The 12,067-nt window shown below is 39.1% G+C and overlaps 1 protein-coding gene across 2 annotated transcripts in view; it reads left to right on the forward strand.

The window, feature by feature from the left end:
* Positions 1–12,067, forward strand: part of Gabrb3 (gamma-aminobutyric acid type A receptor subunit beta3) — a 229,922-nt gene that overhangs the window by 179,193 nt on the left and 38,662 nt on the right. For both annotated transcript variants that reach the window (XM_074062041.1, XM_074062040.1), the window contains exons 5-6: positions 8,596–8,678; positions 11,830–11,967. In XM_074062041.1, coding sequence (XP_073918142.1) covers positions 8,596–8,678; positions 11,830–11,967 — 221 coding nt within the window. The remainder of the gene's footprint in view (positions 1–8,595; positions 8,679–11,829; positions 11,968–12,067) is intronic.

Below are 12,067 nucleotides of genomic sequence, written 5' to 3' on the forward strand. Positions count from 1 at the left end.
AACATCAAATACCTAGGAATAAACTTAACAAAGGATGTGAATGACCTCTTCAAGGAGAACTACAAACCACTGAAGAAAGAGATTGAGGAAGACTACAGAAAGTGGAGAGATCTCCCATGCTCATGGATTGGCAGAATCAACATAGTAAAAATGGCTATACTACCAAAAGCAATCTACATGTTTAATGCAATTCCCATCAAAATTCCAATGACATTCATCACAGAGATTGAAAAATCTACCCTGAAGTTCATTTGGAAACACAAGAGACTGTGAATAGCCAAGGCAATACTCAGCAAAATGAGCAATGCTGGAGGTATCACAATACCTGACTTCAAACTGTACTGTAGAGCCATAGCAATAAAAACAGTATGGTACTGGCACAAAAACAGATATGAAGACTAGTAGAATAGAATAGAGGACCCGAATATGAATTCATACAGCTGTGGCCACCTCATTTTTGACAAAGTCACCAAAAACATATGATGGAGAAAAGGTAGCCTCTTCAACAAATGTTGCTGGGAAACTTAGATATCTGCCTGCAGAAAACTGAAACTAGACCCATGTCTGTCACCCTGTACTAGTATCAACTCAAAGTGGATTAAGGACCTTAATATTAGACCTCAAACTAGTACAGGAAAGAGCAGGGAATACCCTGGAAGCAATAGGTATAGGCAAGGACTCCTTCAGTAGAACTCAGGCGGCTCAGCAACTAAGACAGGATTGACAAATGGGACTACATGAAATTAAAAAGCTTCTGCACAACAAAATAAATGGTCTCTAAATTGAAGAGACCACCCACAAAGTGGAAGAAAATCTTTGCTAGCTATACATCAGACAAGGGACTGACACCCAGAATATACAGGGAACTCAAAAAGCTAAACACCCCCCAAAATCAATGACCAATAAAGAATTGGGCAATTGAACTGAACAGAACTTTTTCAAAGGAAGAAATCTAAATGGCTAAAAGCACATGAAAAAATGCTTACCATCTCTGGCCATAAAGGAAATGCAAATCAAAACCACACTAAGATTCCACCTCATTCCTGTTAGAACTGTTACCATCAAGAACACCACCAATGACAAACATTGGCGAGGATGGGGAGGAGGAGAAGGAACCCTCATACACTGCAGGTGGGAATGTAAGCCAGTACAACCACTTTGGAAAAAAAAAAATACAGAGGCTCCTTAAAAAGCTAAACATAGATCTGCCATATAATCTAGCAATACCACTCCTAGGGATTTACTCGAAGGAATGTGACTCAGGTTACTATAAAGGCACCTGCACACCGATGTTTATTGTAGCGCTATTCACAATAGCCAAGTTATGGGTGACAGCCAAGATGCCTACTACCTACGAATGGATTAATAAAATGTGGCATTTATACACAATGGAATTTTACTCAACCACAAAGAAAAATGAAACTTTGTCATTCACAGGTAAGTGGATGGAACTGAAGAACATCATCTTAAGCGAAGTTAGCCAGGCTCAGAAGGTCAAAAATTGCATGCTGTCTGTCATATATGGATTATAGAACTGAAACAAATGCAGTAATATTATTAGACATGGGTCACAACTAAGGGGAGACCACGCATGGGAGGACTAGGGAAAGGGAAGGAAAACTAAAACTCGAATGCAGTTGATGTGCTCATTGTAGAGGAACAAATATAGTAATCTTAAACTGACAGAGGCCACTATGGGAAGGGGACTAGGAAGTAATGAAGAAGTCTGGTAGAGATGAACCAGTGTGGGTTGTAATACACATGTGCATGGAAACAACACAAGGAATCTCCCTGTATAGCTATCTTTATGTCAAACTAGCAAAAATGCTATGTTTTTATTATCTTTTATTTTTTTTTCTTCTACAAAAATCAGAGAACAAGAGGGCAGAACTGGTTCTGCCTGGAGGCGAGGGTGGGGGGTTGCCCAAATAATGCATACACATGTAAGTAAACACAAAAATGATAAAATAAAATAATTTTAAAAATAAAAGATCAAATGCCTGTATAAAAGAAGAAGAAATAGAAATTAGTTGCAATCCCAAAATGAAATTAAGAATGCAGTTCCATTTCTAACAGCCTCTAAAAGGATAAGAATATTGGAATAAATTTAATGATAGAGTCATATGGCTTGTACACTAAATATTCTAAAACATTGTTGGAAGAATTTTTTAAAAGACATAGGTAAATAGAAAGACATCTTGTGTCCTTAACTTGGAAGACTTACATTGTTAAGATGACAATTTTATTAAGAACAGTCAATGAGATCCTTATTAAAAGCCCAATGGCATCTTTCTTTTGTAGAAATGGACAAATCCAGCATCCTAAATTCATATGTTATGTCAAAGGATTCCAAAATAATCTTGAAAAAGAACACAGTTGGAAATCTCATATTTCCTGATTTTTAAAACTTACTTGAAAGCTATGATAATCAAGAGACTGTTACCGGCATAAGAATAGGCATAGTGTCCAATGAATTAGAATGGAGAAAACAGAAATAAATACTGGCACATATAGTCAAATAAGTTTTGACGAAGATTCCAAGACCAGGTAATGGAGATTCTTTTAAAAATAATGGTACTGGAAAACAACGAATATCCATATGTAAATGAATAAAGTTAACACTGGCTTTATATTATAGTATATAAGTTAACTGAGAATGGATCAAAAATCTAAATTTAAAAGCTAGTACTATAAAACTGTTAGAAGAAAACAAGAAAAATGCTGCATGACATTGGATTTAGCACTGAGTTTTGGATATGATAACCCAAAGCATGAGCAATAGAACTAAAAAATAGGTAAGCTGTATTACAACAATATAAAGACTTCTGCATACCAAAGAAAACAATCAACAGAGTGAAAGGCAAACCACAGAGTGAGGAAAAACATTTATAAATCATATATTTGGTAAGCAGTTAATGTATAGAATATACAAAGATCCCTACAACTCAACCACAAGAAAACCAAGTCATTCAATAAATAAATGGGCAGTGAACATTTATCTTAAAAAGATACACAAATGGCCAATAAATCCACAGAAAGATACTCAACAGTATTCACGCTTTCTTGTGTGCTTCAGTCCCACATTTCCTGCTTATGCCTGGTCCTTAAGTTTTCAGTCATTTGTTGAGTATTTATGAGGCATTCGCCGTGTGTGGTACAGTTCTAGGCACAAAGGATGTGAACAGGAGAGGCAAAACCCTTCCCTCACAGGCTCTCTTAGATGCAGGCAAAAGGTCAGCTAGTCAACAAACAGAAGGGTGCTCCCAATTGCTGGTGGTGCTGAATGTAATGAAAATGTTAAAATGGGTTGAGATAAGGAGAGATAACTGGGAACCAGGAACCCTTGAGTACAGAGAGCTCTGAGAAAACCCCAGCAAGGATCTTACCATCCATTGCTCAGCCAGGGACATCAGAAGGAGCACTCACACTAGACTTGTTAATCCTCTTGAGTATTTACAGTGAATCTGAAAGTCATAAAAATAGGAATAGAGATTAGGTGCATTGCTCCTATAAGAATGAACCCAGACTTCTCCCACATTTAGACTTTCCCAGCAACCCCAAAGACAAAGTGTACTTTTATAACTCAATTAACAAGTGGGCATTTGAGACAAACACTTGTGGTTGTGGACATGCTCCTGAGTAGCCAACACCAACGTTTCCATAGCAGCCCCCACCACAGGGTCTATGGTAGTTGTGCGATCACACAAAGAGCCCATATGTGCCCTTAGTACTTTTAAATTAGCAGGTATTTCAACACTGAAGTGCTGAGGCCAACATATATTTCACAAGCTTAATACAATTGAGAAAAAAATTAAAATTGTTCGACTCAGTGAAAGCCATGGGTCTGGACCTCTGTGGCTCAGGACCTCTCACTCAGAGGTGCTAAGACAGGACACCAAGGAAAGTTCAAAAACAGTGTCCAAAAATGGAGTGTCCACAGTTGTCTCAAGACATGATTTTTAACTTGCTGGAGACAGCATTCCCCTTTAAACCTTCAAGGTCATTCCTTGCATTTTTATGGACTCTGAAAGATATCTATAGGCTTGTATTCTTTATAAAGGCAGACATTGCTAATAAACTATTCTAAAACGGGTGCAAAACAGGGTTAAACGTCACTGCAGTTCTTGTAGGAATTATGTATAGAATATTTTATTTTTCTACTTGCTTATATTTCCAAATTGTCATACATACAATGAGAATATTATGGAGATATACGTATCCATACATACCATATACACACAATATTTATTCATGACATACATATGTGTGAATGTGTGTGTGATCTGTGTGTATTTGCTTAAGTCTCTGTCTCTCTATCATCTATCCAGATTTCTCTCCCTGTTGCTTTTTGTTTAAAACAAGAAACTCATGTCCTGGGTAGACTTTTAAAAATTGAATAAAACAGGTGTCAAAGATAAAGTAGAGGATACACTTCAAGATACTTGGATCTGAATCCCACATCTGTCTCCCAGCGGCACTGTGAACGTGGGGAAGATATTTATTCTTTCTAAGCTTTGTTTGCTCATCTGAAAAATGGAGGCAATTAAGCTCTCTCTGCTTTCCTATCAGAAGCATACCTTGCAGCTGTAAGGACTCTAAGCTCTGCTGTCTCTCAGTCAAAAAAAAGTAGTAACTTTAAGAAATGAAGGATGTACCAAAGGGTAATGCTGTAGAGATCTTCACCCTGCCATATTTGATTCCAGTGGGTTGGATTTACCATGATTCTTAGAAATAGGAGTATAGTTCTCAGATTACATAGCACTGTGGAAGGGAGCAGGTATGGTTATATTTTCCTCTCAGGAATTACATGAAGAGTCTACATCTGCCCTTATTATGACTTTTAAATTAGTGGGTATTTAAAAATAGAAGTGCTGAGGTTACAGTATATTTCACAATCTTAATACTATATACATGCGTATATGTGTGTGTATGTATGTGTGTATTCAGAATGCAAGTACAAAAGTTAAAGTGTTACACAAATGGACCCAGAAGTCAAAGTGGCTTATCTGCCCCAGTGCAAGCTCCATTCGCTAGGCTTGAGTTCCTTATTCAGGAGCCCGTGAAATTCCTCTGCCTTCCTATACTTTCTGCCAACTCTCAGTGGTGCAAATTTCCACCAACTCACTCAGAAAGCTTACTCCCCAAGCCTGTCATGAGTTTAATGAAGGATTTATGGCTCAGCCAAGGGTTCTGGCACGGTACACAAGCTTCTTGACACCTCTTTCTACTCACACTTTTTTTTTTTTGCCTTTCTGTCACAGGCACCCAACAAAGCCTGTTCTTTCTTCTGTTTGTCACCGATGTGCTTAACTTTTGCAGCATGAACCAGCTCTATGTCTTACTCTCTACCTGACAGGGTTTTCTAAGTATTTCTTCCAAAGGAAGAAGAGTAGTAAATACATCTTTCTGCATCATTCCTCAAGTAAACAGAGGAAAGAGATTCATTTTTATGGCCAGTATTACACCACAACAAGGAAACCTGGGCAAATTCTATACTGTTGGAAAAACATAATAGTAGTTGGTGAGAAGAAGGGCATACTCTTGCCAGTATCCTAGCTTTCCCATTCCCGTTCAATAATTTTCATGAAAGGCTCTACAAAATGTCATAATAAGTCTAAACTGTTGCACACTGTAGTCCCAAACAGTGAGTTTGTGTGAATGTGTGTGTGTAATAAGAAATAGTACCTTTTTTATAATTTGAAGCACTTTTATTAGTAAACCTATTAAATCTTAACTATCAATAATATAATGTACCAGGAATGCATTTGAGAGAGAAGTTATACCTCTTATACTTAAAAAATAAATACCCATATTGATTTTATTTGTGTAGACATTTCAGAATAAATGCACCAATGTCCCACAAAGTATAACAAACAAGCAAAAATCCTGCTTAGTCACCCACTAGTAGAATGCAATTACAGACGTTAGACTTTCCCTTGAAATGTGCAGGTCTAGTAGGAGCATCATTACCACCCACATGAGAGAAAAAACATAGCAGATAATTTGAAAATTCATAATTTTCTTGAACTCACAAAGAGGTAAGATTCAGGTCAAAAGAAACAGTAATCTTAATTGTTGACTGTTCAAGTGAATGAGCACCAAAACATGAAGGAAACTTTAAAAATACCGAATTTTGTACTGGGCAAGGTGTTACCCATCTGTGATCTCAGCTACCTCAGAGTCTGAGACAAGGAGGATAATGGTTTGAAGCCAGATATGGGAAAAATAAAACTTATTGAGACCCTATCTCAAATAGAAGCTGAGTGTGGCACCTCTGTAATCATAACTACTAAGAGATGAAGGAAGGAGAATTGAGATTCAGTGCCAGCTGTGAGACCCTTTCGAAAAACAAATAGCAAAAGGACTGAGGGTGTGTCTCAAGTGGTAGAGAACTTGCTTAGCAAGTGCAAAGACAAGATTTTAACCCCTAATACTGCAAAAAAAAAAAACTGAACATTTTCAGTACAGGTCATTGTTTTTCTTCTTCAGGAACTAGAGAAAAGGTTAGATCAAAAAGAATTAACCTAGAAGGTAACACCCACGCACAGGAAATCAATGTGAGTCAATGCCCTGTATAGCTATCCTTATCTAAACCAGCAAAAACCCTTGTTCCTTCCTATTGTTGCTTATACTCTCTCTACAACAAAATTAGAAATAAGGGCAAAATAGTTTCTGCTGGGTATTGAGGGGGTGGGGGGGAGAGGGAGGGGGAGGAGTGAGTGGTAAGGGAGGGGGTGGGGGCAGGGGGGAGAAATGACCCAAGCCTTGTATGCACATATGAATAATAAAAGAAAAAAAATATGCCACAATTAAAAGTGTGAGGCTGGAATTTCAGGTGGCTAGAAAATCAGATGCAGTAGAAAAATATGCCAAAGAGCTATGTGTTGATTTGGGATTGTAAGAGCTAATGGACTTTTCGATTCCAAGGAAAACTGAAGTGTTCTGGCATTTGGTGTGGGTCACAAAGTATATATCTGCATGCCACATATACGCTATTTGTGATAGAAAAAATTTCACATTGACCAGTTTGCTTGATATATTGACGTTTTCCCTCACTGCTATGCCCAGTCATTAAGAAATGACACTTTCCTCCACATGCTGCCTAGCCAGATGCTAACAGGAGGGGCACACTTTACTCCATTATTCCCTGAGAACCTGCTGGAAGTTGGAACTGGCTCATACCTGCTGTTTTACAGGTGCTTGGTCAGGCCATGTCACTCACAGGGTTCACTTACATTACCTTCAGTACTAGCAGCTTTGTGAAGAATAGTGAAAATGAAAGTTGGACCCAAGAAAGATGGGACCTAAACGGGAATTGGGGATTCAGGGTAACTCTAGGGTCTCTGGAGAAAGCATTTGTGCTTCTTCATTTTTGCTATCCATCTCTGAATGGGAATGGCCAGGATAACTGGGTGCATGAGCTGTGAGGATGCTGCTTCCTGGGGATGCAGAGAAACATGGTCATCTCATTCTCCTCAACCATCTACTCTTGTTTTCTCTATCTCTATTACACTGTCGTACTTTACTCTTCAGTTTGAAAACATCATCACTAACTTCTCAGTGGTAGCCCTGCACACTCCCCACTACTCTGACCTGTGCAGTTGCTATTTCCATGAGAAAATCCCTTTAGCTTTCTCTCCTTTTCAATTCAGGACAAGTCATTTATTTCTGACCAGTGGTCCTCAATTCAGGATTGCCACCATGGTCCCATCAGTTTCAACAATGGTGGGGAAGAAGTGGAGTTCTACAGAAGCACACTGTAATACATGGTGACTTAATTATTAGCTTTGAGGTCGAATTCCCTAACAGGAGTCTATAGACACCGTAGGAAAAAGACTTATTTCTAGAAGTGTTGTTTCCCAGTGTATGGTTGGTTTAACCATTGCCTGGTGATCTTTGGGTCATGATATAAATTCTTTCCATGAATGTGCCTGACCCCAAGGGAAGTTAATCCACTGAATTTTGTTTCATAATGAATAACAGAAATCAAATATTCTCTTTGAAAGCACAGATGATCACCTGGCGAAATTCAGTCCAATAGACAAGTATGATACAATAAAAACAAGCAGAAGAGTGGTAGTTACTTCACCATTTTACATGGGAAAATCGAAGAGCTGTCTTAACCTAATCAGTTTTTCCCAAAAGTTCTGTTAGAGGTTAAAGAGTCAATAGAAAAAGGAACAAAACAAAAATTGAAGGTGAGAACTTCCTTAGATACCTTTGATTGGTTACAACATGTTTTCTCTAGTTAATAATGATGCAATGAAAGTTGCTAAAAGAATAGATTATGTGTCGTCACCACAAAAAGATAAGTATGTTCAATGCCTGTGTTAATTCCATTCTACAATGTATGCATATTTCAAAACATCACGTTCTATACTATTAATATATAAAGTTTTTAATTTGTTAATTAAAAGCATTTCAAGAAAATTAAATAAAGTTTTGTGTTGTTTTCCTGATAAAGTCAATCTGTAGTATATTCAAAGTTTCTTTTACTCCTTCAGGTTTCCCAGTGTATACTCCAGGGGAACTCTGGGGAAGAGGGTTCCATATGGCAGATATCTTTACCATCTCCCCTCACTCTGTGTATTTCAGAATCACCACGACAGCAGCATGCATGATGGACCTAAGAAGATACCCACTGGATGAGCAGAACTGCACTCTGGAAATTGAAAGCTGTGTGTATCTGGGTCGGGTCTCTTTTTCTTCCACTTGGTGCTATAGGTTCTTTGTCATTTTTAGCATCTTTACCAAGGCATTGATGTTCATGTCATACTTTTTATCTATCTTAAAAATTAGACTGGGGATGTAGTTCAGTGGTAGAGCTACTAGACTGCTTGTCTAGCATGCACAAAGTCCTGGGTTTTCTCCCAAGCACATGAAAAAAAAAAAGAAAAAGAAAAAGTAAAGGCGTAACTCTCCACTCTGTAAGTTTTACTATCTTAACAGAGGGAGAGAGACATAAACAGAAAGACAGACAGACACATACACATACACATACAATACAGAGGAAAAGACAGCAAAGTAGAGACAGGAAAACAAAAAGATTGTGAGAAAGGGACAAAGAGTTCTTTATTCTAATCTGGTTAAGAGAGTGTTCGTTGTGTTAAACATAAGAAAACAAATGCTCCCCATCTCAGCCCGTTGAGCGAGAAGGGCGTGAACACTGAGATGCAATTTTCTTACAATATGCTTCATCACGCATGAGTGGCTGCACTGCTGGGACCCTGGGAAGTTGGAGAGAAATTCATTTCCCATCAGGATCTCAGCCTTATGAGCAGATCATTTCTGCATCTTGGTAATTTTCTTCAATTTGAGGAGTGTTCAGATGCTTTATTGATAATTCAGTGTTGAGTACTTCTACAGCTAGGGCAAGGGCTACATGTGTAACATCTAACAAACAGATGTGCCTTCTGCTACCTGAACGTCACCTCCTGCCTCACCAGGATCCTGTCATTGTTGTTGATCTTGACCTGTTATAGACTGGTTTATTACAAGCCTTAGCTGGATTAAGGCTTGTCAGTGATCATACTGACTTCGTGGTGGTTAAATGACTTTGACTCTGCAGTGTCACTGGATACATTCATGGTGAGATCTGTGCATAAACATATGGAGAGATTGCCCGGATGGGGGCTGGTGTTAGGTCCTGGATGCAGCCAGCCACACTGTGCTTCCACACTTCCACACTGTTTTCTGAGAGTGTTTTTTCAAAGAAGATGGGGGACTAAAATCATGTCAAGTGATGCATAATTGAGTCATCTGGGGACATTTACCACAGAGAACAGAAGGCTCAAGGGATAGATGATAATTCTGTTGAAGGATTATCCTAGTACGTTAAATTGATGCTCTATGGCCAAAAGACAAAGCAAAGTGACAAAGAAGTTCCAGGAAAGCAAACGTCAGGTCTAAGAAAGTAAGAATCTCCTATCACAAGTGCCTTGACACATAGTGAGCTACTTCTGATAGTGTGGCTTCTGTAACTGCTATGCATAGGTAGCAGGGGACAATGAGCAAAAAGATCTGTAATGAGATTCCTTCATTATGCAAGTCCTCACCCCTGCAAAGAACCCATAGTGAAAGTATTTGAGTGGAAGAACAATTGTCCCAATTTTCTGGTGGCCCAACTGTCACATCTCTGTATTAGGAATAGAGAAAAGATAGATGTTGCTTTTTTCTTAGCATGAGGGTAAATTCATTATCTATGAACTTATACAACAAGTACTTACAGGACTTCAACTCAATGCATGTGCTGCCTTTTTTTTAAGTTTTATTTTTTGTTTTATTTTGTTTTTGGTGTCTGGGATTGGATCCAGGACCTTCTGCATGCTAAGTAAGTGCTCTACCACTGAGCTACTCCCACAGCTCCTATGCAGGCACTGTTATAAACCCAGGAATACATAGAGAAGACAGACAAAATGCTATACAGACAGAGTTTATGTTTCAGAAAAGATAGGAAGCAGACAAAAACAATGATAAAAATGTTAAAGAAAATGAAGCCTGATAAAAGGGTTGTTGAGGATTGTGAGATTCCACCTCAGGAGGTGGAATCTGAGGGAGGGCTTCTGCAAGAGGGCTTTAAGTAAGTTGAAATATAAACACAAAGAGTGAGCCATGTGAAGATCTGGTAGTACTACCTGCAGAGGACACAAGCCCTGGGCAAGGTGGTGTGGTCTGAGTGGTAAGAGCAGGCTAGTGAGGTTCGGTTGGTGCATGGAGGAAAGGGAGGAGAGGCACACAGAGGTCAGTCTTGTAGGTTCATGAGGTCCTTGTGAGGAGTTTGAACCTGTTTTACCAATTGCATTGGGAAGCATTTGAGGCTTTTAAGCATAGGAGTGGTGTGGTCAGGTGTGTGTTTTCATTAAAAAATGTCACGGATGCTGGGTCAGAATGGAATATGAGAGAATCAGAAGGAAATGAGCAGATTAGAGGTATTACCATCATGATTTGCACAGAGGGGATGGAAGACTGCGCAGGGAGATGACATTAGCTATGGGGGAAAATATCCCCACAACTTTGGTCCAATTGTCTAACATCAAATATTGAGTGTCTACACTTCTGTTGTGTATGTTTAAATCTAAAACTCTGTTATGGTGAAGCAATGTTTTTCTTCAGATCTGTGTTTTAATTGGTCTTATTGGATAAAGTGACCTAATTCTTTAGGAGCCTCTTGAGCATTACAAACAAAAACTGGACTTCCTTGTCCCACTTACTCACTCATTCTCAAGGAGATTCCAAAGTGAACATGAACGTTGTGCCAAGATCTCTTTATAGTTGAAACCCAGCTAATGACCACTCTTCTAATGAACACAGTGCCAATCTTTCATGGCCAGGAGTCTCCTAGTGAAAGGCATTTCTGAGGTGGGCAGACTGACCACAAAAACCCACATAGGACAACACTGCTGTTGTAACCAATCACTGATTGGGTAATTTTGCCTGCAGTCTTTCACCTTAGCCCATAAGGGAAGTTGCCTCTCCAGAATCCTTTACACCTGAGTTCTCATCTTCTCTTACTGTCTTCTTATTTGTTGCTGAGAAGATGTGTGTCAAATCCACCTCTGTGTGATGTCTGGGCCAACTCTAAAGTTATTCTTTAGGTCCAGTTTCTCTACATTTCAAGACCAGGATGGTACAAATCACATCACAGCGGTAACACGCGAATCTTTGAAAATTGGTTCTTTGATGACACTTGTCATGGACAAACCCACTAAACAAATCTTCAAATATAGCAGAGCCCTTATTTCCATTTTATTAAATGGATAATTTGTTTGGCGTGTATTAATGCAAAACAGTGTCTCATATCCACCATGCATTGCTTCTCTCTCCTGGTAGATGGCTACACCACGGATGACATTGAATTTTACTGGCGTGGCGGGGACAAAGCTGTTACTGGCGTAGAAAGGATTGAGCTCCCGCAGTTCTCCATCGTGGAGCACCGTCTGGTCTCCAGGAATGTTGTCTTTGCCACAGGTGAGTCTTTGTCACTGACGGTCCCTTCAAGACACTGGTTGCATTGAACTATATGGCCACTGCTTCACAGTGCTGGTCATTCATTGAAGCACCATCATCT

This window comes from Castor canadensis, chromosome 19, assembly GCF_047511655.1.
Source record: "Castor canadensis chromosome 19, mCasCan1.hap1v2, whole genome shotgun sequence".
NCBI lineage: Eukaryota > Metazoa > Chordata > Mammalia > Rodentia > Castoridae > Castor > Castor canadensis.